At 48.2% G+C, this 27,712-nt stretch overlaps 1 protein-coding gene across 4 annotated transcripts in view; it reads right to left on the reverse strand.

Annotated features, from left to right (window-relative positions):
* Nucleotides 1–220: 220 nt before the first annotated feature.
* LOC143475699 (protein phosphatase 3 catalytic subunit alpha) overlaps nt 221–27,712 on the reverse strand; it is a 54,847-nt gene continuing 27,355 nt past the window's right edge. The window contains exons 2-15 of one of the 4 annotated variants that reach the window (XM_076973614.1): nt 25,320–25,520; nt 16,806–16,930; nt 16,235–16,346; nt 15,663–15,808; nt 14,108–14,247; nt 11,775–11,852; nt 10,997–11,091; nt 7,839–7,964; nt 7,631–7,702; nt 6,528–6,554; nt 5,229–5,313; nt 4,875–4,972; nt 2,457–2,486; nt 221–735 (exon numbers count right to left, since the gene is read on the reverse strand). In XM_076973614.1, coding sequence (XP_076829729.1) covers nt 536–735; nt 2,457–2,486; nt 4,875–4,972; nt 5,229–5,313; nt 6,528–6,554; nt 7,631–7,702; nt 7,839–7,964; nt 10,997–11,091; nt 11,775–11,852; nt 14,108–14,247; nt 15,663–15,808; nt 16,235–16,346; nt 16,806–16,930; nt 25,320–25,520 — 1,535 coding nt within the window. In that variant the 3' untranslated portion in view covers nt 221–535. The remainder of the gene's footprint in view (nt 736–2,456; nt 2,487–4,874; nt 4,973–5,228; nt 5,314–6,527; nt 6,555–7,630; nt 7,703–7,838; nt 7,965–10,996; nt 11,092–11,774; nt 11,853–14,107; nt 14,248–15,662; nt 15,809–16,234; nt 16,347–16,805; nt 16,931–25,319; nt 25,521–27,712) is intronic. The other 3 variants (XM_076973615.1, XM_076973616.1, XM_076973617.1) reach the window with 3 other exon arrangements.

The following is a 27,712-nucleotide window of genomic DNA, read 5'->3' on the forward strand; positions in this document are numbered from 1 at the left end:
TTTTAGTGCTGTATTTTTGTAAACGTACAATAATTAGTAAGAAGTTACACACACACACAAAAAAAAAAAAAAAAACAAAAACAAACAAAACAAACAAAAAAAAACTTTTCTCCAGTAATGAGTAAAGGCGTTTTCACATAAGATATCTCAGTCTGCTTGCTGCAATCTCTAGACCACACCCACAGGCGATCTCCAGACCACACCCACAGGCACCTACCACTTATTCATTCAGAAAAAGAGTGAATTAGCAAGCACTTTTCATGGTTTCTACAAGCAAAATATTTCTTTTTTTTTTTTTTTAAAGGCATATCCAAAGACAAGAGAGTGTCGTTCTGAATCACGTTTGCAAACTCTGCTCTCCCCTTCACATCCCCTCTCTCCTCACCCTCTTCCCTCCGCTCCTTCCCTCTGACGCGCAGGGCCTCGCATGACGCACTCCTTCGCCTGCCATCCGGAGCGTGGAGAAAGAGAGGGGGAGGAGCCTCGTCGCCACGGCGATACGGCGGGGCGGGGCAGGGGGTTTGGCGCCGCCACGTCACTGGATGTTGCCGCTGCCGCTGCCGGCCTTGCCCTCGGTGCCGTTGGCCTCGGAGCACAGCGCCTTGTTGAGCGAGTTGAGGCTAGCGTCGCAGGGCAGGGTGTCGCGGCGCGGAGGCATGCGCTCGTTGATGCGGTCCAGGCCCTTCGCCTCCTCGAAGCTAGTGATCTTGTGCTGGGGCGAGAAGCCTTTGATGGCTGGGGTGGGGATCAGGGAGGAGGATCAATGTTAGAACAGGAACATCCTGACAACCCGTCCCCGCCCATGATTATTTGTTTTACCTTGCTGGTCATTTGCTAGCATGTATGCTAATTTCATGTTCTTATTATTGAAAACCATGAAAAAAGGAACTTTAGTTTAACATTCAAAACATATATTAATATCTTGAAAAAAAATACTGGAAAAACCAAACTTCATATTTCAGTTTTATGAAATACACAATACCTCATGATACTCCAAATGGAAACCAAAACCTTTAAGAGAATTCAAAGTCTTCCTGGGAATTATGATATGTTAAAGGAAACACCACAATATCCATACTCGTCATAATTTTTGTGTTGTGAAATGTCACTGGAGTGTTTCCGGGCAGGCTCAGTTCTGGAAGGCCGTGAGGTGGTTTCCACAGGACTCCCTCCCTTTCTCCCAGTCAGAGGCTTACCATTTTTCACACTGCCCAGTGGAAACCAGCAAACCAAGCCACCAAGAACGGAGTCTCCCACCACACTCAGAAACAAACACTACGGAGGCTTGGGGTGGGGAAGATGGGGATTAGGTGGTGTAATAACACGGGGAAGCGGAAAGGTAGCCTAAAAAACTTCCACCAACAGGATAGAAGTAGAGCCAAAAAATAAACGTATGCATAAAAAAGGTGGTCTCACACGAGGAACTTTGGCCAATTAAAACAAACAACAACAGCAACAATGACAACAACTACAAAAAAACCAAAACAAAAAAAAAAAAAAAAAAACGGAGGAAGTTGCTTGCTAACCACGTTATGCCTGTTTGAAGCATGCAGCAAACTGGGGAGGAAAGGATAGGACTGTTCAGACTACGTGACCGCAGGGTCCCTAGCTTGCTAGACCCGCCATTTTGGTCTTGGGTGGGGCGGGGAAGGGGGGGCCGTGTTGACGGATACGTTTTGCATTGCTGCATAGCACAGGTCAGACACAGGTTATTAGCAGCGGAGGAGGAAAACGAGGCGACGTTGCACACTCACAGATGACCCACATAGAAGAAGAAGCAAAATGATCAAAGGAAATTGGAGGGGGAACATGGAACAGTAGTAATAAAAAGAGAAAACCACTACTGACACAGTGCGCGCCTCTTTGTCTGAGAAAAACGCTTAACAGTTACATCGTAAATAGCAGCCAAAGCTGCTATTTAAAGTGCAGTTGAGGTCGTTCTTGCAATGGTGACTTTGCGATGGCTAACACGGGACGTTTAGCCAAAACCAAAGCCCAACTGCATCAGCGCCTTTGTTTTAAAGGGGACTGTCTTGCAGAACCGCTGCCTTCTAACGACTTACTGTACAATCGGCATCAAAGGCAATCGAGAAAATCATACTCCGAAATCGGGATATCCTGGCAGCTCAGTTTTGTTAGTTCTGTAACTCCTCTAAACAGAGGCATGTTACGTACAATTTGTGCCTGTGAGTTACACAAGCTCTCCAAGTCTGCCTTTGTGTTGACTAAGCTGCTGTTCCCCTTTAAAGCAAGCGGGGCCTGTTTGAGTATTTGCTTCTCATGTCTGCTTTTGCTGAACACTACGGCACAATCGGTTCGCCCGAACAACCGGCACACTCTACACAAGCTACAGTGAAATGGATGAGGCCATTGGAAACCCTTTGCCTGTTGCAAGAAGCAACAGAAAGGGGAAGGCGTGGTGGAGGGGGGGGAGGGAGGGGCATTGGCCTATTTACCTTCATCGGCCTCTATAGCCTCAATAGTAGCTGAAGAGAAAAGGGGGGAGGGGTTGCAGAACGAGTGAGAGAGGTGAGCAGAGCAGGTTATATTTGTCCAGGAACAAGTCAAGAGCAGCAATACGAGCCCAAAATGGACACACAACCGCACCAGAGCCCGGCAGCACCCCGCTCCAGGGGCCGGGCGGACGCAGCGGTTAGAGAGAGGGGGGAAAGGGAGGGGGGCGATACAGGAATACATGGAGTGATGGGAGTCTGGGGGGCAGCTTATGAGGATGCACACACACGTGCGCATACGCACATGCACGCACACTCACACACGCACAAAGTGATGGAGGTTTAGGGTGGGGTGGTCAGGTAGGGTGGGGTGGTCAGGCGTGACTCACAGAAAGATAGAGCTGCTTTAGAACACCACACAGAAAGAAGGAAAGACTAGCTCATGCTGCCATTGCTCTGACGTTTAGGCTTTCTAGGCTATGAAGAGACAATATGTTCAGAAAAACATTAATTTTGATGGTTCAGCATGAACTGGAGTTTTTCAAGAAAAGGGTGAGTTAGTCTGTGATATTCAGATAATACCTGAATAATATTTTAAATGAATATATATATATAGAGAGAGAATTGGTTTTAATTGGAATTGGTTGTTTGCCACATTTTGTGAAAATCTATAGAGGCCTGTCAGCAAGGGAACATCAATCCTTGGTGTGACACGCTGGGATTTCCACTTACCGTACATTGTTTCAGTTAACTCCAGTTAAGTTTCTCATTGATAAGAACGAATCCCCAACCAACAAAGATCGAACAGTTCTATACATCACAGAAATTCCAGAAAAGACACAGAGGAATGTGTGTCACAGAAAAAGTTGGAGAACAATGCCAACTGAAAGGATTTTGGAAGAGAGAACAAAGGAAAGACTTTGCTGCTAAGCCTGAGGAAAGTTAGCAGGCGCTAATTTAGCGGGCGGAAAGTGCCATACAGCACACTCATGTAATTCAATGCAGTCCTATGCTGAGGGGAGGAGCACACGTATGACGCTGCTGGAGGAGGCGGAGCCTGTACATGGGTGTGCGAATGTGTGTACGAGACGCTGCGGTCATCTTTGTGTCGAAGCAGAAATTCATCCCGACTTCCCTCTCTTTCAAGTGGCTTGAGTCACAGGCCCCAACTTAACCAGCTGGCAGAGGCCTGCTGCCCATCGATTGTGTGTGTATGTGTGTGGCTGAGTTTTAAATGTACACCAGCCTCTATTTTAAGTAAGAACATTAGGCCACACTTATCAGAGAGTGAAGCTGTTTCAATTTCTGCCGTTGGTTTATGAATGATAAAGTAGATATCAGTAATCCCTTTTAAATACAGCATGTGACAATTCCAAGCCCTATTAAGGTGGGTTGATATGTTAGTGGAACCACTTGGAAATTTGACTCATGTATCTTGTTGATACCAAAATGTCTTCTAAAAGTGCTTTCAGGGCATTTAAATAATAAGGGGAAAAAAAAAACAACTCTTCAACATTATGATGTCAGCGTTATGATGTCAGCAAATGTGTGGAAGCATCAGAAGCACAAAAGCCTCGTCCTGTGCTTCCTACCGCCTGTTCACACGAAACACAGACTTGCAGCACCCACAGAACAAATGCAGCACCCTGACACCGATAATGCAACTGTGATGCTGAAAACCCAAGCGCTGATTCTTTAACGCTGCATCTAGCACCGGTCATACTATCGGTGATGATATAGGTGATGATATAGGTCATGGGGGTAACGTGTGGAGTTTGGCAACGTAGAGTGAATTCTGTTTCCCGCACATAAATATGTTCAACAGACACACCTGTGCTAGAGATTATACCTGCAGTTTCTAGGAAGAGAAAGAGAAAAGAAAAGACAATGTTTGAGGTACCAAAATATTACAGAGTGAGAGAGTGAGTGAAGTGTGTGTGTGTGAGAGAGAGAGAGAGAGAGAGAGAGAACATGTTTGTTTATTCTACACAGGATCAGTAGAGGGTGTATATTACAAATCTAAATGCTTAAAACAAAACAATAAAATGTGACTTTAAACTCCACGTTTCTTTAATTACTGGTCCACTTCCTGACATTGATGTGTGTCACTTTGTGTTTGCGTGTTTTTTTTATTTTTCTTTTTTTAACATTTTTATATTATACAATTGTAAAAAAAATGTATCAACTGAAAAGCAAAACTACCTGCAGGGAAAGTTCCCTCGCACTAGTACTGACCTGCACTAGTACTGACCTGCACTAGTACTGACCCCCTCTTCCACTGAACCCTTTCCTGCTCTCCCTGCACTTCTGCTCCCACTTAAAAACCGTCTCGAGAGTCCACGGATCAGCACACACGCGGCAGCCGAGCGTGAAGCAGACGCCCGTGATGCAGGTTTGTGTGAAGGGGTCCGTGAGCCGTACCGTTCTGGAGTTTTTCTCTGCCTCCCGACAGCACACCGCTGGGCAGCATGCCGGTGGGGGTGAGGCCCTTCAGAGTGAGCACGCTCTCACTCTCCTCTCTGGAACACACAGATGCAGGTTCACTCACACAGAAAGTCACACACACACACACACACACACACACACACACACACACACACACACACACACACACACACACACACACACACACACACACACGTCCACCCACCCACAACATATAGAACTCTCAATACAGAACACACTCATGCACACGCACTATGAAACACACTCATGCGAACACTCTCGTACCACACAACACTCTGCACACGCAGGCACTGCTCAGTGCCGTCCTACCGTAGGACCGAGAACACTCTGGCCATCTTCCCGATGGCGCGGATCTTGTTCCGGATCACCTCCTTGCGGGCGGAGGCCGTGGCACCTACACCCCAAAACAAGAACGCAGTAGGTCAGCACGAGGCCTCAGCGAGTCCAAACCCTCCTACACCCGGACACCACCCTCCCCAACCCAAAAACCGCCCGTTCGACTGCACCCGGGACACGGCTTCGAGTATTTAACACGCTCAAAAAACGAGACAAACAGCTGCATTAACCACAAAAAAATGCCCTGACAAACAATTACCGAACAGAACAGACGAGGCTTAGTTCGGGGAGGGGTGGGGTGGGGTGTGGAGGTGGTGGTGGTGCTGTAGAGGGGAGCGCTTATTTGCAGCCTCAGCAAAGTCAAGTCAGATCGATAAAGTAGTCCCCTACAGCAGATTACGCCTCCGGCCTTCAAAAGTGAAATGCATGCTAAGCATTCAGTTAGCCCGCTATCGATTCCTGCAGCCAGGGTTACAGCGAGGCTCAGCACAGCACGCCGCTCCACCCACCCGCAAATGACCAATGCCGCGCGCTCTAATTAAGACGCCTGCTCCAGGGAGACTCCCGAGGGGACGGGTGGAGGGACCGCCCTGCAAACACGCCACGCCCTCGACCGTTTCATCGACGCGGCAGGACTCGAGTAGCGCACCTGTTGTGCGACAGGGTTGTTGCATAGTCAGGCCTAGGCTCAGAAGACTCTTAAGTCAACAGATCCAGTTCTGGAGCAGGCTTGACCTTTAACAGACCATTCCTGGAGGACTCAGAACGTTTGCAGTACGGTTCAGGAGAAACAGGCTGTGATGATACAACAAACATTCGGTATGTATTCGGGAGAGACACACTTCAGTATAAAGACATCTTGCTTCCGTTGAAGCAAAGAATACTAGATTTGAACATACATTGATGTGGATTTATTCGAGCTTCTATCGATGAAAATCCTGGAGTCAATATCGACCCCACCAGGTCATGTTTTCACCTGAAAATACGCCACCTCATACATTTCAATCCATGCCACAATCTCGATATCATTCCAGTCATAGAACTGCCGACTGTGTTGGCAACCAATGCAGGCACTCCACACACACACCTTATACACGTTTACCTTGAGATTACTCCGAAGTGCTAAAAAGCTAACTACTTTTAGTGGACAGTAAGTGAGCAGCATTAGTACCGACCCTTATGGGTGTGAGGGCCGGTGGTGTTAAGAGGAGGCAGCGGGAGGAGGTGAGGGGGTGGTGCACACACAGGACATAGGCATGTGGGAGGAGGTACCTTTCTTGGGGGCATATATTAGCTGTCCTTCTCAAGTACACCCCCAGAAGAGAACAAAAAAGAGTAGAGTGATCAGTGGATGGCTGAGGAATGGGAGTGGGAGGAGAGAGATAGAGAGAGAGAGAGACAGAGAAAGAGAGAGAATATGAGAGGGACACACAAAAGAGAGAGTGTGGAGAGAAAGCACCACCCATGAAGCAAAAAGAAAGGAAATGCCTGACACAACAACTGTGGGGGAAAAAAGAGATTGATTAGATAAAGCAAGGACAAAGAAGTGACAGAATGAAGAGAGGGAACAGGAGAGGACTGGAAAGAACGAGAGGACAAAAAACTAAGTTTGAAATAGAAATGTTAAAATCAGAACAATGGCTATGAAACCAATTCTGTCAGAGAGGAGGTTGAAACGTGAGAGCCCATGAAATGCTAGTGTTAGGAGCAGGAATTAGCCTTCAGTTTAGCTTGCTAGCCTGGAAGCTAAGCAGGTATGTGGTGTTAAGATTCCACTGTTCCTCTGGTTTTCATATAAAATGTGACACGGGGGGGTGGCGTCGTCATCCCACAATACCCAGGAAGCACATGTGTATGTCATTTCCTGTTAACACATAATCGAGGGGCAGTGTGTACTGTGGGCAGCTAGGAGAGTTCCACCTTTCCTGTCAATGGGCCTCCCACCACATAACACAAACATGGAAAACAGTGTAAAACAGATGAGCACATAGGGGTCTAGACAGGGCTGGATATGTGTAAGGAGTAGATTGGGGGGGGGGGGGGTGTCTCGTCAACATACCAGGTCTAGACAATAAACTAAAGTCCAATAATTATTAACTGTTAGTTCCTTTGTTGTATAATCAATGTGATGATTTTGGTAGGGAGACTGTGATACAGATGGACTGCTGGTAAGATCAAACTCACGCCTGAAGTGCTTGTTCAGAGGATGTGTGGAGATGTCGTGACAGAAGGTGGGGCTTATGGCCATCTGAGAAGGGCCTTAATTCAAACTCATTTTGAGTACAGCTGCATTCAGATGAAGAAAGTGTGCATGTGTGTGTGTGTGTGTGTGTGTGCGCACGCAAGCACTCACACTCGCACTTCCACCCTCTTACCATCAATCTCCTCGTCTGTGGTCAATTCATCATTGGAGCAGATGCTCAATACATTTACCAGCATCTCAGTGACTGTGGACAAGATGACAGAGGCAGAGACAGTTTTCAAGAAATACAGTGGACTGTACAATGAAAAGCCCTGAAGTGGTGTTGTGTGTGTGTGTGTGTGTGTGTGTGTGTGTGTAAACCAGCCGATGTCTAGACTGACCTTTCTCACCAACGAATGGCAGCGACCAGGTAAAGACGTCCATGAAGTTGGGCAGCCAGTAGGGGTGTGGGGAGCAGTTGAACTGCCGAATGTTCATCACATTATTCTCGTATTTGAGCACAGCAGCTGTAATCACAGAGAGGACGTGGGGTGACACAATTGCTACCTGTGCACCTGCTTCCAAAAGGCCCACATTAACCAGCCTCGCCCTCTCTCTCTCTCTCTCTCTCTCTCGCTCACACACACCTCAGTCAAAAACAGTGTGGCACTGACTATCAGGGGACGGGGGTTGTGGGAGAGTCCTGCCAGACTCTTTCTGCAAAGCATCCTTCTGCTTCCTCAGAGAGAGCTGAGAGCATCAGTAATACCCAGAGCTGGCCCCTGGCCAAATACCTCCGTCTACTTTGGGAAATTAAGTTTTCAAGAAACCGCTAAACTCACAAATCACAGGCATCTTTTCAAAACCCTATCTGGAGGGGTTAAGGTCACCGCTGTCCTGTTCCTGCGCGAGCTGTCCTGTCCCTCCGTAACCTGCCCTGTGTCTTAGTGGCCTGTCCTGTGTCTCCTGCTGCGGCCTGGCGCTCTGAAAGTGGACACTGCTCTCTCGGGATGACCCAGAGGGACTTTCCCCACCGGTAAGGCTCACTCTCCATTCAGAATAGCAGCTCGTCATGTGGTGCGGAACCGGGCCAGCTGTCATGCACCAGCCAGACAGAAAGACCCAAGGGCACGCACTCGCCAAACCTCAAACTTTAGCCGCGTAACACTGCCAAATGTAACGCTATAAATATTACAGCATCTAAAAAGTGGGATATTGATTGTAAACAGTGAGGATTTGCTCATGTGTGATACAATGTCCCAGGTTTGTAAAGACCTACTAAAAAAATGTTTGTGGTGAAAATAATGCAGTTCAGAATATAACCACAAGGTGGTTCCAGTGGCCACTGGTACAGCTGAAGTGAAAAAAAGAACAGCTTAATCCCACTGACAATACATTAGGTATCATTTGAATTTGCATAAATATTAATATACTTATTTACACATGGACAGAACATCACACTTATCCCCTGCTATTAAATTAATGACATTTTACTCCACATTAATTAAACATATTACGAAATCATGTTAAAAAAAAATTATTAATAGCTAAATGAATAGGTAGATAGATAAATAAATAAATAAACAATCACCATACAATTAGACAATTAAAATGGTTTCCTGACTTCCAGGAAACAGGCACTCAGAGTGAAATCTAATGTACGCATTTATGTTCGCTTGATAAATTATTACTGATGTACTTCTAACTAAATTCAAAAGTCACAATGCAAACACAGTTACCCATCAAATAAAGATTTAGGTGAGCATGTGTGTGAGATTCCTAGAAGAGGGTTTGTCTATCCCAGCAAGCTCCAGCTCACTATTCTGGAGCCGTCTTCCTGACTAACCTGGCCAATCCAATTCAAATACCAGTGTGAGGAGGTAATGCAGGCTGACCTTATGACCTCCAGCCTGCAGTCAGAGCACACCCCCATCACCCCGGGTCACTGTGTGAACATGCCTTGCGTCGACCAATGAGCCGGCATTTCGTCAGCCTCGCGAAAGACCGGCTCCCTGCTTTTGCCCCACCGAACGCCTGCTCGGACTGACTGTTCGTGAATCAGCCGGTCCTCGGCGGGCGCTGGCGCGGCCTTCCTGGCGTCGGAGGAAGAAGCTGATCCTGAGTCAGCGCGCGAGGCGAGTCTTCTCAGGAATCCCCCACTGCTGCGCCGCTGACAGATGGAGGAGCCCTCCGCGCTTTAATCAGTGCCTGGCAGGGGCTCGGCGTGCTGGCAGAGCCGGCGGCCATTACCCCTGCTGATTCCTGCTACGCCGCTCTGCTCCGAGACCAAAACACGGGCGTCCGTTAGCTCCGGGCGGGCCGGGCCGCTGCCACGCCCCTCTCTGACTTCTCTGTCGCAGGATCCGCTCCCTGCTGTTTGTTGGTGGTGGGGGTGAAGGCGGAGGGGGTGGGGGCGGTCGCGGCGTCTCTAGGCGGAGGCTGACGGAGACGGACGGGTGGAAGCCCCAGAGGGTGATGGATGGTGTGGCTGTCTGCTGGATTTACAGCAGCGGTCGATGGGCCATCAATCTGAACTCATGTCACCGACTTCACTGGGAGCAGAGCAGATCGATGCCTGCCCCCTCCTCCCTGTCCCCGAGTGGCTGGCACAGCCTTTAATGTGTGCGTGGGTGCAGTGTTATATGCTGTGGTGGGGGACTGGGGGTGGGGGGGGTGTTTGCGGAGGCGGAGCCAGCGAGGCCACCGGGGGCATCTGGCCAATGGTGGATCGTGACACAGCAGGGCGGGGCTATGTTTGGCGCCTCCCGGTGACAGCGGCCTCGCGTAAACACTGCAGCAGAACGCAGGGACCAGTGCTGCGACGTGAAGGACCGGACAAAAACACGACACTAATACAACAGCGTCACCGCAGCACACTCAAGCCCACAATGACATTAATGTATTCTCATCCATCCACCAACACTCCGGCCAGTAATTGCTTTCTTTCTCCTCTGTAATGCAAGGCAAAGCTATTTTAAGCTCATTACCTTCGCCACAGCAAAAAAAAAAAAACTCAGATCAGAGTCTGGAGCTGGAGAAAGATTACACAACAGCAAAGCAAACAACTTCTAAAGAAGCACACAATAAGCAGACATGTTGAAACAAGAAAGGGACGTGTCCATGCCAGAAAGCCTCGCTGCTACCATGTGCTTTTTCGGATAGCTTAGAGTTTACACTTAGTTTAAGTGTGACATTTCTTAAAGTATGTTTATGTTTAGTGCTGCATTCTGTCATGACATGGAATTTTAACATCGGTCTCTCTGTGTCTATTTGTCTGAAAGTGCTGACTAACTAAGCATGGGTCTGTCCATCTTGCAACTCTGCGGGACCACCACATGCCAACCCTGGACTACCGCCCACACACACACACACACATACACACACATACACACACACACACACACACACACACACACACACACACACACACACACACACACACACACACACACACAACGCGTACGCATGCGTCAACGTGGGCGAGACTGTGCAAGCGTGGATGGGTGTGTGTGTGCAGGGTGTGTTGCGTGTGACGGTAACAGACGTGTGATCACCTTACCTTTATTATTGTAGACGTCTAAGTAGTTAGGGGCCGAGAAGATGGTGATGAGGGAGGGGAAGCCCGTGGTCTGGCTCTTCCTGTACATCCGATACCTGATGAAGACAACGGTCCTACGGTCAGCGCCACCATCCAGCCCTGTGCTCCTTCACCCACCCTCCTCTTCCTCCTGCATTATACCCTGTTCTACATGCCTAACGGGCTACACTCGTTTACCCGACGTGGTGTCTCCACTTAGGTCTCAGCCCCCCGACTGCAGTAATCTATCAGACCAGGAGACCCAGGGGGAGGCCGGGCAGTTTGAACAATGACTCGGCAATAATCGATGACGCTCTAGCTGGGCGAAGAGCTCAAATGAACTCAACAGGAGCAGGGCAATTCCAGTTAGGCCCGCAGGGAGAGAGCAAAGCCTCAAACACGAGATGACCTCTGCCTGCAAAATCTTGGTGGACTTAGATTGCCGTAATGTATTGCTGATACTAATTCAGGTGGGCGCTCGGCTCAGGAGTCACCATAAAACCCCTTCTGCACGAAAATCTATTTTTTCCAAATATGAGCATATTTGAGAAAGTTTGAGTTGTAGACGAAAAAGCCTTTCATCCAAATGGAATATCAATCTTTACTAGACGTCACTGCAATAACAATATTATCTACATTGTAGTGCTATATACACAGAGCGATAAACAAAAGACAACACAAAAAGGCAATTGAAGATGATGAATATTTCTTTAGTATGTGCTTCTTGAAGCAGATGAGGAGTTTTACAAGAGACAATTACCCAGCGTCCTGTGCTTCGTGGGCCCGGATGACAGATAATAAGTTGTTGTGTTGTAGGAAGTCACACACGGCAGGATAACTAGGGAAGGAAAGAGACAACACTTGGTCACCTGGGACTGGGACACATGATGCAAAATGATCCAACAGTGCCATATACTACATACTGACCTTCAGGGAAGACACCTATTGCTTGAAAAACATTTAGTGTGAGTGCTGACAGTGTGTGTGTGCTAACAGAATGTGCTTTGGGGAGGGGACTGGTGAGAGAAGCCAAAGCAAGCAATGTCAGCCATCCTGAAAGCCTAGAAGTAAGTTTCCGGAGTTTTCCGTGCCACAGCCCTCTCCCCTAACTGGCAGGGCGCGCAATGGAACGTTCCCGTGTTTACGGCGGGCTTGACTGACGAGTCTCCCCCACACCTCCTTCTGACGGTCAGATAAGTCGACAAGACCGAAACAACTTAAACAAGCACCTTCCTTTGGAGGCGGGGCCTGGACAAACACCCGCTGAAGAACAGCCTCCAGAGGAAGTACATCCTCAGACTGCCCATGCACACGGGCTGGACGCAGGAAACGCTGTCTATCTGAAGAAGGTCAGGTGAACTAAGAACTCGCCACAGTACGGTTGCTGGGAGATACAAATTCAAACATTGGAAAGGCCACAATGCATAAATGTTCTGTGCTGCAGAAATATATACCTTCCTTTGAAAATTCTGTGAATAAACGCTTCAGGGGACATGTGCGATTTAGTGTGATTTGCTGTAAAGTAGCTCCTAGTTTTGTGCAAAAGACCAAACTCAAATAACTTCTGGGGAACAGTGATGATTACAGTGTCTCCTTCCATGTAGCAATCAAATTGCTTAAATTACTTTAATCTGGAATTTCATTCATAGTACAAAAAGAAAAAAACATCTTAGAAAAATCCTAAATAAGTCACAGCATGGATCATTTTTCAGCAGGCACTAATCTGAAGTGCTGTGTGGTCCTTAGACCAGCAGGTTAGGGTGAGGAAACAAGGGTCCAAAATTGCCTAAAGATCAACAGCACCTTCCCAGACCTGCTAATCCACCCCTTCTGTCTCTGTGGGCGGCACTCGCTAACTGCTCGTTCTGTCCGTGCATCTCATCGCGAGCTGAAGTGCCCCTCCCCCGAGAGAGGGGGGCCAAGCCCTGAGAACATGTTGGGTGCAAATTTGAATCGTGTGCAATTACATGGCCGGCTACGTGTGTAAAAGGGTTACGAGGGCTCTCGGGGAGATGAGACGAAGCGTCTGGGAGAAGAGGCACGAACCGGTCTGCTGTGTGGCGTCTGCATCACTCGGACAGACTCATAAAACCAGCTAGACGGTGTGTTTTCAATTACGTCCTACTTACTGAGAGGGAGGGAGAAACTGAGAAATAGAGACAAAGGTTGATACAGAAGAACATTACTGCCTACAACTACAGATATTAAACACAGGGCCTCAAGTCTCTTGTCCCTGGTTTCCTCCATTCTGTTCATTCTGTTCAGGATGGAGATATATTGACAAGAGCTCTGGAAGCATCCGGAAGCATTCTCTTGATGCCCTTTTGGGATCTCCGAGAGACCTGAAGCAACTACAGAGCTTTGCTTCCTTCAGCATGGGCTCGATGTTATCAATTAATTATTATAGTAGGATCAGATTAGGGGAGTGTCTCTACTGTCATCCTAGATCCAGTAGGATAGATCAACCAGCATACTTAGTTCATATTGATTTTGCAGTGCTGGATATGATTCTGTTCTTCAGCAGTACTTCTGTACACCATTATTATGCTACTGTGCTACTGATACGTGTAATCGGACTATCATATCGTACTGGAACAAAATAAGAATCACGTCATATTAATTTGTTATTTATTTATTTATGCAAAGAATGCACCAGTGGTAACCATCAAACATGAGTGCCGGTCTGATAGATTCACTTCATGAGTACGGTGCCATGCACCATCCAACATTAACAAGTGAAAGAAACGTATTTTAGATAAACTAGTTCAGAGCTTGCCTTGTTCTTTTCGTTCTGCGGTTTCAGTTCTGGACTGGTATTTCTGTGGAGATTCAACGCTAGCAGCACAGGACATGTGGCGTGTAAAACCTCCCACTCTTCACAATTTTCGTTGCTGTTATAAGCTCCCAGAGTTCTAAAGAAATCTGGAGGCAGTTTGGGGGTATTAAACTAGAACGCTGCCTCATGGTGCGAATCGCGGAAGCGTCTGGCAGCGCGGGGATTTGCAGGTCGCGCAATTTCAAAAGAAGGGGGAGCGTGAAAGCGAGCCTGTGTGTGCCGGGCGTTTGCGGTTTTTTGCACAGACGGCGAGGTACCTGTAGAAGTAGGAGCAGCCCCGCACCGTGTTGTGCGAAAAGTGTTCCTGACTCTTCTCATTGCCGAAGTCCTCCAGCGGGTCCGACCACAGCAGGTCACACATCGGTCCGTAGGCGGGGGGCTCCTTGAATCTGTCTAACTGAAGGTGGTGGACACAAACGCTCAGCTCGCGGTGTTATATCACGCCGCCGGGCATCATGACATCCTCAGACCGTTGAAGGACAGCCGTTACCAAACCCGGACGCCGAGGTCAGGCGAGTCAGTTCACGTTAGCACTGCCTCAGGCGAGTTGGGCTGGAGGAGTCCCGGCTATCGTGACATCTTCAACAAGCTCTAGATTCTGCACTGAGCTACGGGGCAGACTAAATCTGATGGCACATGGCAGAGAAGGCAGCGCACGGCCGTGTTTCGTCTCTATCATTATGTGATTCACTAGCAGAAAATGTATTTGAAACTCACCCTTCTGAAATTTCATTTTCACTAACTGCTTTTGAGCAAAAGCATGATTATTTCACGGAATATCAATATACACCATGACTCAGTAAAGAGCTCGGAATCCTCAATCGCCTTGATTGCGGTCACGGCTGCATTTTGTCTAAACCTCATCTTTTCAGAATTCTCCGTTAATGAGTTTCTGCAGAAGGGTGTGTGTGTGTGTGTGTGTGTGTGTGTGTGTGTGTGTGTGTGTGTGTGTGTGTGATGGGAGGGGCAGCAGAGAGGTGAAAAACAGTTCAACTCCTCAGCCCTGACATAAGCCTTTTAAAGTAAAGCACATAGTTTGCCAAAAGATGTGTATATAATATACTTTATATGTAATACATTGAAATTGTAAAAGATGGCCCCTTTTATTAATAGGGGTAATAATTGCAAATGGTGATTTGTACATTTTAATAATTCAGGTCACTGGCCCGGGGTCATGTCCTCAGACTGTCGGAGAGGAGGAGACAGGAGCTGTCCCCAGCAGTATTAACAGGGTGAGGCACAAACAAAAGGGCACTAATATGGGAAGCACCTTGGACAAAGCCACGGACACTCTCACGTGTGTGTTCGAGTTCTCCGTTTCATTTGGGCATCTTTTGCCATGGGACTAAACATGGGAGTGGTGACCCTTCTGAGTATTGCTATGCTTGGACTGTCCATAAACAGTAAAGTCCATTTTCAAGTGAGAGTGCTTCTGCTCACACAAATGAAGCAATACAAGAGCTTCATACTAAAAGCACCATGTGATTTTGGTTTAAATGGCTATATCTGAATGGGCCCATGCAAAGTCTTCCTTGCATATTCATTAATTATATTAAACACAATCAAAATTAGCACAAATTAATATTAACATCACAAAGCAAGACAGCATTATGTATTTATTATCATACTACTACCTGAACCAGGTGTTACTTTATTATTACATTTACTGTAATAATAAATGATACTGTAATAATAAATAATAATACTGTACTGTTACTAGTTATTACCCTAACTACTAAACTGAACTGCATTAATGAGCTTCAAAGCATCTGGATGAGACTGAGGGCGTTCACGTCGATGCGGATCACATACTTTCCTGATGTCGTCGAGGTTCGTGATTTCAGGGGAGAGTCCTCCATGCACACACAGGAACTGCTGGTTCATGAGCGCGGCCAGGGGCAGGCAGTCGAACGCATCCATGCATGCGTCGTACACTCGCTCCGAGTACTTAATCCGACCTGGAGGGGTCAGAAGCAAGGACCGAGCTACTGCGGGGAGCAAAGGGGGCGTGGGCTGGCACAACAGACGTCAACACACACGGACACGCCGCCCTGCTGTGTCAGATGGAGCGGACAGGGCTTTAAAGGCCAAACGCTTCCGTCAGACGTAGAAAAGGAGCAGCTTCAACCTGGCGGGTCCTTTGTTGGACCAATGGGTCTGGTCTAAGTGCAAACATCAAAGTGAACGGCTAAAGAACGTGACCTCATACCCTGAAGAGGAAGTGTTTTAGGGTTTCTCTGGAGACTTCAAGGAAGGAGGTGGCGGTGTGAGAAGAGAACTGTCACTAGTATAAACACTGCCTGTTTTAGTTTTCCAAATGTTGTGTGGTGCAACATTGTAAGGCTGAACTCCAGTTTTGTGCCATAGGCGGATGCTGTACTTACATTCCTGCTTAAAGGTGAAATATTCTGTTAAATGTCTACATTCATGGTTCCCACGCAGCAAGAACAGTGTTTTGGGGTAAAGGATTTTTAAGGCCCATAAGTACAGCACACACTGAAAGAAGAGAGAGAGTACAGAGAAATGACATGATACTGCTCACAAGTCCTCTAATACACTGAAAACATTTTCAATTTAGTCTGGAAAAAATCTTATAAGCAAAGAAGACAGTTTAGACTTTGTAAAGCTGACTTAATATTACCAAAATTAAAAATAAACACAAAACTTTGGCAATGTTGAGCTCACCAATAAGTTTTTGAGGCAAGTAATTAAAACTGATCTCAAAACAGCCATTTTCTAATGTTTGGCTTGAAACAGAGAGCAATTTGTTGGCAACATTGTGAATCTGCAGTGTTTGACTGCAACTGCATATATTACATTACAAGCAATTTATTAGTTCTTTTCAATCTAACCCATGACAGAAATGCAGAAGATTTTGTGATTATTCTGTCGCTTGTGAAAATCAAGACACTGATGATGCATTAAATGAAACGTTAAATGCAGCCAGGAACATACCTCAATACTGAAATATCCTCTGTCTACATAGTCGCCCAGGAAAAGGTAGCGTGTGTTGGCTGGCGAACCTCCCACCTCAAACAGCTTCATCAAATCGAAGAATTGCCCATGGATATCCCCACAAACTGCAAAAGAACAAACACAGATATATGACAAGGTGCCCCAGCCTCTGAAACGAGGGCGTTTCATTAAAGACATTTTTTCCCATCAAAGACCCCGCAACAACAGCGACCACCATCGCGATGGCCTTCATACCCCGCCTCCGTGTTCATGGCCGGGCCGGGCGTTTCAAGCGTCGTGGTCACGTAGCGCTTTCCTTCCACCTCGTCGCCAGGCGACGGCGCTTAAGGCCTTTCCAAATAAAGGGTGTCACCTGGCCTCTTGTTTAATGAATAATAAATGCGTCGGTGCTGCGGGATGAAACGCGCCTTTGTGCTATAAACAATGCTCTCTGGCAAAGGCTAGTTTTCATGGAGTGCGGAGCAGAGGCCCAGAGTTGTGGGCATGATGGCAAGTAGTCCTGGTGTTCAACGGCCGCCTCGGAGAGTCTGGTGCCGTAATAAACGGAATGAGCGCACTGTCAGGGTCTGCCTCGACTTCTGCTTCTGCCTACCGCCCTAACCTCCCTCCCTAACCAGGCCGTGCGGTGAGCCTCGAGCGCAATAAATAAACAAACAGAACCATTCAGCAGCGTTATGGCCTCCACTCGTAATCTGGTGGTATTGCGTAACGGTGCGGGTCAAAAACGGCCCGTCTGTATTTGAGGTTAATTAGGCTTCTGAGGCTTGCGTGCTTATGTCGGTCGGTATTTTGCTGGAGAGCAGAGCCGAGTGGAACACGACTGGATGTGGTGCAGGCCAATCGCAAGACAAAATCTGAATGACAAGCATGCAAAAGATTTAAATCACTTCAGTTAAAGTACTTACACATTTAAGGAGCATGTAACCCTCCAGCTAACAAGCACTGAACCCATTTTCTTGGGTGGAAGTTGGGGGTCAGAAGTTGTGATTTTGTTATCCGGTCTCCATGGTTTACATAGCTGTAATGCATTGGAGACTAGGCCATTATAATTTGTTTTGCCCATAATTCTAAACACCTGAGCACAACGCAGATGATAGTCAGAGGGCCGCGTGCTTCAATATCCGAAATATTCCTGTTTGAAACTCGTACATTATACTTTAAATGTCTCTAACGGAGAAAGCAGTTAGGCTAGAGAAACTGCAATACAATGACATTTAACACAGTCGCAGCCCACTCCTATGTAATCATCTTTCCTTTACTCCTTTTAAAAGGTTACAATTTCGAGCCCGTCCGGACCGCTCTTTGACCTTCTGTCCCGTCACACCTGTCCCGAGGCATAACGTCACATAAATCTCCGGAAATTACGTTAACGAAGCGCTGCCATAATAACGAAGGATGCAAACACTGCATTCAAATGGTGCGCCAACTACCGGGGGTTAAACGGTAGGTAGGTCAAATCCTAAAGTGCTTTTGTCGGATGAACTATTTAGAAATGGCAAGTCGAAGCCTGTGTTTGGCTACCAGAAGCGTGCAGCCGAAGGGTATGTTGGGGAGACTTCATGTGTAACTTGCCAGTCTTACATAAGAGAGCAGCTCGTAATTTAGACCGCTCCAGATCTCGGCGGCAGCTGCGGACGTCTGGCGGTGTGTTCACGTAATGAATAAATAAATAAAAGAACAAATCTGAGAAACAGCCAAAATATTAGGCGCTTAGACTGTCTCTGGCTACAAAGAATAGAGGAGGATGCCACTGGTTAGCTAAACAATTCTCATCACCTAACATGCTTTTAACGCACGAGCTTAGATATGCTGAATTAAGAACGACTTCTTTCGAAGAATGCGAATGCTGTTTTGCATGTTTTGTATTGCAAATGTTCAATACACTTCGTCTGCGACGTTGCACAGTGCAGGCGGACACGAGATTACAGACTCTGACCACGTTCTCCCTAACGGAGCATGTCCGACCCTGGAGGGAAGCGAGCATTGCAGGATAAGACTGTCTGCCTTCTCCTAGGTGCACGCGGAGTCATACATTTCCATGGTTACGGCGAATTGCGGGCTCAGTTACAGCGTCAATTTGAAATGCAAATGCTAGCTGGAGCCCATCAATATTTTCAGCGTTCCTGTCATGAGCGTGTGAAATAAATCACCCGGTCTCCACTCGGTGGTGCAGGGCTCTGTAACGCGGCGCCCCGTCTCTCCTCCTTTCGCCCGTGTCCGTGTTTACGGCCTTTTGTTTGTCTGTCAATCTGACGACAGCAGTCAGCCACATTAGTCATTTCCCCTTTATTTCTTATTCATGGGATTAGAATGAATTCTATAAAGAGAGCTTCCCCCATTACGCGTAGAGTGCGGTTTGCTCAGACTTATTAAGTCATAATTCATCCTCGGGGTTTCTCGCATTTAAACTGTGTGACACCAGCCGAACACTGTAGTCTTCGCAATTCATAATAATTAGAAGACCATTTCACATGCCAGAATCATTATAAATGAGCAACCTTTTTCTAACTCCTTTATTGTTAATATTTTCTGTTTCCCCCTTTTCTTAGGCACTAGGTTAAGGAACCTATCGGTCTCCAAGTCGTAGGAGAGTCATTCAATCTTAAATTTCTTTGATAGTCCCCCCCCTTGGGTCCATGACTGAGATATTCAGGCCCAGGACTGTCAGAATCCTAGCCAGTTCAGCTTTGCCCCCACCCAAGGCCAGCTGAATCAACCCATTAGCTAATTATCAGGTACTTGATGGGTAAGATTAGGTGTGTTAGAAAAGGACAAAGGACTTATCTTGCCTGGAAACAGACACTCAATACTGTAGCACACTAGCAATTAGAGAGTCATCATACCTTGCAGGCTTTCCAGTATCATATTATTCTTTTACTTATCAAAGTGACGTTGTGCCAGGATTGCTAAAAGCAGCAAAATTCACAATCAGTGTCAGTGAATCAGTGAATCCACTGACAGAATTCTGTACTAATTAGCAGGAAAATATCTTGAAAATCCTGTTTCTCCATTTCTCTAACAAAAATGACAAATCTCCATATGCTGTCTTCCATACTTTTATGCACAAAAAGAGAGAAAGGAGAGAGTGAAAGAAAGAAAAGAAGTGAGAGAATGAGAGAGAGAGAAGGAGGGAGTCAGCATGACTTATGTTGTCATTTGGACAAAAATCAGTATCTTGGCCATGATTTACAAACACTGATCTGCAGCTGCATTTATCTGTGTGTGTTTTTGTGTGTGTGTGTGTGTGTGTGTGTGTGTGTGAGAGAGAGTGTGTGTGTGTGCGTGCATGCGTGCGCCAAAGAGCTATGCTGTCACAATGTCCTTTAAAATCACCCAATTAGAACTGGAGGGACTGTAACGGGAAGCAATTAGGTCGAGATTTGACTCTTGTGACGACAAGCACACACACGCACACGTGCACTCACACACGTACACGCATATACGCACGCGTGCGCACACACACACACAGAGCGGCAAACGGATTTCTGCCAACAAGCTTTGTTGCATAGTTTCACTTCACAAAAATGTTCTATGGAGAGCATGGGTGTTTGTAAACAGCAGACTTGCACGCATGCCTGGACGTGTGCATGGCCTGGTTTGCTAACCCAGACGTGCTTCGTTGCAGTGCCCTGTTGTTTCTGATACAGCCTGGGGACATGTGAACTAACACGCTTCTCACATCTCCCCTCTTGTTAATGGTGCAATCATTCTGAAATTGATGCAGGACTGCAGGAAACCCCAAATATATCCGTCTTACATGTTAACAGAAAACTGCTCTGTCTTCCCAAATAAAGGCCTGACTGTCTAGTTGCCCTTAGGCAACAAATTAGAAGTCTTCAGTCCGATTGGGCCGGTGGTATAAATATGGCCCCAGAATGCTCTATCCAAATATATCAAATTAAAGAGGTTAGAATACATTTCATGTGTTTAAATGCATCAGAGAAACACTTAACTACATAAGCACAATCATGGTCACCTGCCTCATTTCTTAGCCCTCAGTGGTCAAACCATTGTATAACATCACTATGGAAACCTCCCTTATTGGCATGGAAACAACTCAGTGATGGCAAGTCCCCCCCCCCATCCACAGTAGCATAACTCCACTAAGTTCTTTCTATCTTCACTAAGTTGTACATTAAGGGACTTGAAGGCTTTTTGGTAGAGGGCTACAGGACTGACCGTTGGGCACGTGTCAATTATTCCCGACTGGCATGTGTACACATATATGTATGCCCTATGGAGTGTAAGCTGCCTCCATCTAAAGTGCGGGGTGAATGGGTCTGAAAGGGGAGGACTGGTGGCAGGGTGGAACAGTGAGGGGTCTGGTGGGAGGACTGGTGGCAGGGTGGAACAGTGAGGGGTCAGGTGGGAGGACTGGTGGCAGGGTGGAACAGTGAGGGGTCAGGTGGGAGGACTGGTGGCAGGGTGGAACAGCGAAGGGTCAGGTGGGAGGACTGGTGGCAGGGTGGAACAGCGAGGGGTCAGGTGGGAGGACTGGTGGCAGGGTGGAACAGCGAGGGGTCAGGTGGGAGGACTGGTGGCAGGGTGGAACAGCGATGGGTCAGGTGGGAGGACTGGTGGCAGGGTGGAACAGCGAGGGGTCAGGTGGGAGGACTGGTGGCAGGGTGGAACAGCGAGGGGTCAGGTGGGAGGACTGGTGGCAGGGTGGAACAGCGAGGGGTCAGGTGGGAGGACTGGTGGCAGGGTGGAACAGCGAGGGGTCAGGTGGGAGGACTGGTGGCAGGGTGGAACAGCGAGGGGTCAGGTGGGAGGACTGGTGGCAGGGTGGAACAGCGATGGGTCAGGTGGGAGGACTGGTGGCAGGGTGGAACAGCGAGGGGTCAGGTGGGAGGACTGGTGGCAGGGTGGAACAGCGAGGGGTCAGGTGGGAGGACTGGTGGCAGGGTGGAACAGCGAGGGGTCAGGTGGGAGGACTGGTGGCAGGGTGGAACAGTGAGGGGTCAGGTGGGAGGACTGGTGGCAGGGTGGAACAGCGAGGGGTCAGGTGGGAGGACTGGTGGCAGGGTGGAACAGCGAGAGGGCAGGTGGGAGGACTGGTGGCAGGGTGGAACAGCGAGAGGGCAGGTGGGCACGGCCCGGGACTGTCTGTGCCATCTCTGCAGACTCAGGGTGTGTGTGTGCATTAAAGTGCTCCATTCAGGCGACGGCAACAAGTGAGCTGATGCCCATGTCAGCAGTCTGCACAGTAACACTGTCTGATCACGCCAGCTTTCAAATGATGATCGCATGAGTGTTGTTTTGCCTGCAGTAAAACTACAATGTTTCATCTGAGAAGCACAATTAAAAATAAACTAAACTGAAACGAGACACACTGTGACTTTATGCCATTATGAAATAACCCCAAATTTCCCCTAGTGTCAATAATTATTGGAATTATTATGCATAAAGCCATTATGGTTCAGATAATGGAAAAGACACATTACATGTACAGGCCACATTCAAGTATAGACAAACAGAAAAGCAAGTGTCAAGTACAATGCATTTGCTCTCATTCTCCCTCCCTGTGTCTCTCACACACACAGGCGGTGAGGGAGTCACGACGTTGGGAGGTGTGGGAGGACGGTGTGTGGAGTGTTAGGGGGGCGGCAGGCTGGACGCCGCTGTGCTGCAGTGGAGTGATCTTCACCGGCGCGCAGCCATCAGCAGCTGCAGCGTGGGTGAAGCACGTTACACAACTCCCCTCGCAGGGCCTACGCGGCGCAGCGGGAGGGGCTTCGCTCGCACGGGGGCAAAATATGCATGAGACGCGTAGAAACGTTACGCCTAGACAACTCTCTCTTTCTCTCTCTCTCCCTTTCTGCCTCGCACACCCACGCACGCCCACACGCTGCCCGTTTAACGCCAGAGCGTGCGGTGCTGGAGAAGGTAGGAGGGTAGGAAGGTAGGAGGTACCCCCCCCCCCCCCCCCCACGCTGCAGACGGGCGAGGCCTTTCCGCTTAACGGGATTACGGGGCGAACGGGGCTTTTTCCGGATAAAACATTTGTGGCAAACGAGCCTTCCGGCTCTTCCGTCGAGGAAATTTGTAGAGACAGCAAGAGGGTCTGGATGCAGCTGAGGGTGTTGGTGCAGGGTGGGAAGGCGGGCGGTGCGGGCCGCTGGCCCACCGTGTGGGGATGTGATGGGGGTTGGTGCGGGCTGGGAGGTGGGGGTGTTGGGTGGAGGCGTTACATGCTGTCTATGAGTGCTGGCTGGGCTGTATGGTAGTCAGGGGATAGGATGACACACAAATGGTCGAAATGCATACGCACACGCACATACAATCCATAATGTACTGTTAGGGAGTTTCATAATGACTGAAGTCATTTACTGCTAATGGAGGCATGGAATTGAGATTGCGTGTGTATGTGTATTTGTGTGTTTGTGTCTGTCTAACACTGCTTTCTGCTAGGGTTCGATTATGCATGCAGAAAGGAAGAGAGAAAGAAAGACAGAGAGATGAAAGTGTGTGTGGAGTATGAGTGGGAGTGATGAACAGCCCTGTTCCAACAAATATGTGTGCCTCCCAACCCCTTGATGTATGAGAGTGTGTGTGTGAGAGTGTGTGAGTGTGTGTGTGTGTGTATGAGGTGCAGTCCCACGTCCTGCCTCTACAGACCCCTCGGGCCAACATGCTGGTGAGCAAATAAACCATGCCAAACTCATACAAACGCAGAGTGCAGGGTGTAAACACTCCCTGGCGTGAAGCACGCCTCCCCCACGGGGCCGTGCCAGGCTCATGTGTCGCCCGCCGGGTCCCGCTACGCTCTCGCAGCCGAGAGCTGTCCGAGCTGCTACAGTCGGCCAAGAGGAGAGTCTCCCAGACTCGTGGTCCGATGACGGTCCGTAGGGCCGCGTGATAAAGGCCACGCGGAGAAAGCTGTAAACAGCTGTGAATGACTTGTGGGTTTGAACGTTCACAGGTGCAGAAGGCTCGTGGTGTGGGGTCAGGGGTCGCACCGTGGGCATGAGCAGTATGCCTTCGCTGGGAAGTGTCAATGTGAAGGGAGTCAACTGTGGATGGGGTGTTATTAAAGTCACACACACGCACAAACATACACGCCTCCCCCATATACACACAGAACCAACCGCACGTACCTATCCACATTAGAAAATGGTATTGCTTTGGATCTGATTTTATTATCATGTGGGCATGTCTCATGTAACAGATACGATGACAAACCCAAATTGTTTCCTACACACATGAGCAAATAAGCAAACAATCCCTGTGTTGCCAAGGATGATTGTGTGTGTGTGTGTGTGTGTGTGTGTGTGTGTGTGGGGGGGGGGGGGGGGGGGGGGGGGGGGGGTGTTTGCGCACACACACTCATCCCCTTCAACCAGAACAGCATTCCACTCCCACATGCTGTTCAGTAGAGCTCTTTGTAACCACCAAACCCTTAAACTTGTCAGTTTGGGGCATTTATAGATGAAATCCCAAGAAGTACAGCAAAGGACAAAGGTTTTTCGTTAATGCTTGAAATGGCATTTAATTGGCTCTTGAATGGCGAGTGGGTGGGACTATGGGCCAGCAGGATTCACCAGAGGACAAAGTGAGGGGGAAACATGAGAGGCTCAAGAGGACAGATATTTCTCACAGCCAATCCAATCCAGTGCTCGAGCTGGCCAAACTCCCTCTATAACAACAGCTGTGTAAAAAAAGGCTGCCAGCCAATAGGAACGGGTTGAGGGAGTGGATTAAAACCCAAACGTAGAGGATGTGCCATAAAGAAAGGCAGGCAGAATGTTTGTACCCCCCCACCCTCCAACGAATCATCTTTTTATGGGTGGAAGTTGCTTTTGCTGCCTGACGTTCCCATTTATGAACATAACTGTGACGGAGGGGTCGTCCACCTGCTCCATGTTAATGGAGTCATCACAAAGCCTCATCAGACAGCGTAATGTAGCTGCGCCAAAGTAGAGCCGGAGGCGGTCTGGGTGGGGGTGGGGTGTGTGGAGGTGGAGAGAGGAAGTCAGTGTGTGGGCTCATGGTGTTTCACCCCCTGAACGAATAGTACAAAAGAAATAAATAAATAAGTAAAACCCCACACATGATGAGTCTCAGGTTACTAGGTAATTGGATGAGGGCCAGAATGCGGGCAGCGATGTCGAGACTGCAGGCAGCGGCGTGTGTGACACAATCAAAAGCCTGAGGCCGTGCTTGCCCTTTTTGTTTCCCAGGAGGGAATTTCTGTCTGTTCGAAGCACCCACACACACTTATCCACTAAAGCGGGCAGCGCGGCGTGGGGGAGGTGGCGGAGGGAGGGGCAGTCGATGGCAACACGAAGGCTCGAATAACGGGAGAGAACAGCAGAAGAGAGAGCGGAGGTGTCATGACCCGGCCTTTTCCCCGTCGAGGCCCCGCCCCTCCCACTGTCGCGCTCGGGGGGGGGGGGGGGGGCTGCTTGTCAGAAAGGGGGCGGAGGTGTGCTGGTGAGTCACCAGGCACTGCGAGGGAAAGACCATCGGGGAGGGGGAGGTGGGGGTTCTGACCTGTGACGGGAGCCTCGATGTCCAAGAGGTTCTTCTCAGCGCGGAGGATGGCGGCGCCCTCACTGATGAGCCTCAGGGCCACGCTCTCCTCCACACGGCCCTCCTTGGTGAGGTGGCCCTTCAGCACGTCCACTTTGGGTTTGCCATCGCTGTCGAACACCTCCTTTACAGTCAGCCGGTGGCTGGGGGGAAAGGGTACAGCTAGAGAGAGAGAGAGAGAGAAAGTGAGTCTTACTGTTACTAATGTACACATATTAATGTGTTATACTTCAAGAGCTAAACACAGAACACATGCCCAGTTACTAACTGAACAGCTTCTTATGACGTTCAATTGGACAAATGATCAAAGCCAAACAGTAAATTGCCTCTCTGTCCCTCACAGGACTTCAATAGCTTGTCTAATGGCTCCAAGATTACAGGAGCCACTCAAAGCTCCCTGCCCTGCAGTAAAGAGTCATATTGGTCAAATCTATTCAAATAATATAATAAAAGCGTAATATCAGACAGAACATCTTAAGTTTGGGCTTAATTAGCTAAGGCAGTCATCACAGCACCATCCCAAAGGTGATTACAAAATGTGTAATGAGACGAGTCCGACTTCCATAAGCTTGAGAGCGAGGGCGACCACCTGCAAAATCGTGAGAGGTGAGGAACTCCGCCTGTCTTACTCACACGCTGGCACCACGCCCATAGCGGACAGTCATGGCTACTGCGGCTTTAAAACCGCCAGTGAGGAGGGTGTCTGGAGTCGTGCCGCCTCCGAGACGAGGGAGAGCGCGTCTGCAGAGACCCGGCGTTAAGGCTCGACTGGTGCACGCGGACGACGCCATTCCAGCCCGATGAACGTGCGTACATCAGAGTGGTGCAGAGGCTGGCAATAGCGCCCGACCTTCCGCTAGACTACAGAGTGCAGCCAAGCGGTGATTTACAGCTGCTGTTCAGAATACAGCATACTATGAAAAAAGACAGAGCTGCACTGTGAAAGAACATCAGAGCCGGGTTTTAATTCAAGCTTTTTGCCAGTGCAGCAAGACTGTTACAATGCTTAAAGTCTTCTTCCTTAAAATTATCCAAGATCTGCTTTTTTTCTGGAATGTTACACTCCTGCTATTCTGAGAGGGATCACACCTGCCTAACACTACCACACTATCACACTGACACTAGCACTACCACAACTTCCCCAGCATCAACGTGACTTGCCACTTCTTCCTCAAACGCCAATACTACGAACCACACCTTCTTCTGTTGTCATTACCACTAGCTACACCTTTCTCTAACACCCACGACCACTAGCGACACTAGGGTTAGCTACACCCCATCACTGATGCAACTACCATTAGCCAAAGCCGTCAAGAAGAAGAACGCTCGTTCTCCGTGTCCTGAAGCAGTGGTGTCCATTACGCCGATGTGCGGCTGATGGTATGGTCTCATTAGGAGGGTGGATCACGAGAGCGCAAGCAGAAGGAGAACTCTTGCGTGATCGCTGACTGTATGGGGGACCATCCGCCAGTGTATGTGAAAGGGACCCTGGAGACTGAGACGTTACACTTGCTGACCAAGTGTTTACAAAGATGCCAAAAAGAAATTAAAGCAAAACAAAATAGTGCAGTGTCCCTGTAGGGTTTACAGTGTTTTTACTTTGCAGTATCAAGCATAGGTATATGCAGTATTCTGCATAGGTAGTCCAATAATGAAGACACACACATGCGCACACACACAGCACACACATGGACAAGAGTGTGACCCGTCCACCTCGTTCACCAGGTCAAACGCAGCCCTACCTCCCAGCACTGATGAACGGCAAAAAAGGGAATGTGGGAAATGCACATTAAGAATTTAAAGAATAATATAGAAGGGCAAAGATTTTTTTAAACAGTAATGCACATTTTATTAGAGCATTTTAAATACATGTTCAGAAGTCTGTAGCAATGGGCTAAAATGATTTTTAAAGAGCATTTGCACCAATGTTCTATAAAGGTACTACTGAGCGAAAACTAATAAAGATACAGAATGCCATAAAAAAGCTTTTCAGTATATTCCAGCATATCCAGGCTGTGGCTGTCCTTATCCCTGTGCCTTAATCAGTTTGGAGTATTTAGCCAAGATGGTGGCGCTAGGCTACAACAGAAGCCAACGGGAGCAACTGTCCACATGCAAACACGTATGATGTCAAACGTGCATTTCAGAGCCACACTTAAAATGGCACAGTTATAAAATAATGGTTTACTTGAGGATATTTCACAATAGCACACTCCAAGACACTGGTCTTGAGTATAACTAAGAATTGAGTCTCTTGAGCACTTTCCTTCTTTTCCGACACAAGTGTGCCATCTTAAACCATTTCCAAAGTGAACCAAGCTTCGAACGTCTGAAGACCAACTAGTTTCTCAAAT

Source organism: Brachyhypopomus gauderio, chromosome 14, assembly GCF_052324685.1.
Source record: "Brachyhypopomus gauderio isolate BG-103 chromosome 14, BGAUD_0.2, whole genome shotgun sequence".
Classification (NCBI taxonomy): domain Eukaryota; kingdom Metazoa; phylum Chordata; class Actinopteri; order Gymnotiformes; family Hypopomidae; genus Brachyhypopomus; species Brachyhypopomus gauderio.